We start from the raw sequence: 1,454 nt of genomic DNA, 5'->3' as shown, positions 1-1,454 counted from the left end.
CTATCACCCAGCCTTCAGTGGGGTCTACTGTTTTCCTGACTACAGCATCCGGCCTTACCTCAACATTCACTGTTTCCAGTTCCTCAGCAGTGTCTGCAAGTGTCATTCCATCTTCCCCCAACATCCAGAATACAGAAACCTCAACCCTTGTGAGTACAACCATTGCCATCAGTCCCACTGAGAGAACGACTCTCACAAGTACAAAGAAGACCTTGAGAAGTTCAGCCCTGACAAGCTTTCCAGTGACATACCCATTTTCCTCTTCCACGTCTGCCAGCAGTGACTTGACCACTGACATGGAGAGCATCTCCTCACTTCCAGCCATCACTAGTACACTCCACACAACAGCTGAATCCACCCCGGCACCCACTTCCACCACATCATTGATGACATCTGAAACCATGGAACCACCTTTATCCAGTGTAGCAACTACAGGCACAGGTCAGACCACCTTCACCAGCTCTACAGCCACATTCCCTGAGACCATCACACTGACTCCTACCACGAATATGTCCAGAGAATCTCTCATGACACCTATGACTTCTACTACCCCCATCACTTCTGCAATCACTCCCACAAATACAGTGACTTCTCTGACAACTATGACTTCTCCTCCTACAACCACCAATTCTTTTACATCACTGACCAGTAAGATTCTGTCTTCCACACCTGTCCCAAGCACAAAAGCAATCACCAGTGGCACCACAAACACAATCCCTCGGTCTACCTTGGTGACCACACTCCCTACTCCAAATGCCTCGTCTGTGACTACATCTGAGACTACTTATGCTAATTCTCTGACTGGTCCTGTTACAAACTCCATGAGCAAGATCTCCTATCCAACCAATATGACAGAGACATCATCCACTGCAACCTCTCTTCCCCCCAACTGTCCCTCGGGCTCAACCACAGAAATAGCCAAAAGTCCTACCACAAACTTGGTAACAACTGCCACCAAGGCCATCTCACATACTACCACAAGCTACACTTCTTCAACCATCTACTTCACAGCCAGCACATACACAAGTGCCATGACCTCAGTTCCCTTGGGTACTATGGTGACTTCTACATCCATGACCCCATCTACTCTGAGTACGAGTATCCCTACCTCACAACCAAAAACCATCAATTCCTCATCTGGGAGCATCACTGATTCATTACCTATGATGACAGACCTTACCTCAGGGTATACCGTCCCCAGTATGTCTGCAATTCCCACAACGGTCATTTCTACATCTCCCACTGTCCAGAATACAGAAACCTCAATCTTTGACAGCATGATCTCTGCCACCACTCCCAGTGGGAGACCAACTTTCTCAAGTACTATGAACACTCCCACAAGGTCCCTCCTGACAAGCTTTCCAACGACACATTTATTCTCTTCTTCCATGTCTGAAAGCAGTGCCGGGACCACTCACACAGAGACTATCTCCTCACCTCCAGCCACCACCAGT

The 1,454-nt window shown here is 48.2% G+C and overlaps 1 protein-coding gene across 1 annotated transcript; it reads left to right on the top strand.

The window, feature by feature from the left end:
* Window positions 1-8: 8 nt before the first annotated feature.
* Window positions 9-1,451, top strand: LOC116465918 (mucin-3A-like; the record flags this gene model as incomplete). The annotated part of the gene is made up of 1 exon (XM_032148822.1): window positions 9-1,451. A coding segment is annotated over one exon (1,443 nt), but the record flags the coding sequence as incomplete, so codon positions are not given.
* Window positions 1,452-1,454: the final 3 nt, after the last annotated feature.

This window comes from Hylobates moloch, unplaced genomic scaffold (assembly GCF_009828535.3).
Source record: "Hylobates moloch isolate HMO894 unplaced genomic scaffold, HMol_V3 SCAFFOLD_14280, whole genome shotgun sequence".
Classification (NCBI taxonomy): domain Eukaryota; kingdom Metazoa; phylum Chordata; class Mammalia; order Primates; family Hylobatidae; genus Hylobates; species Hylobates moloch.
This window is presented reverse-complemented; position numbering and strand designations above follow the sequence as displayed.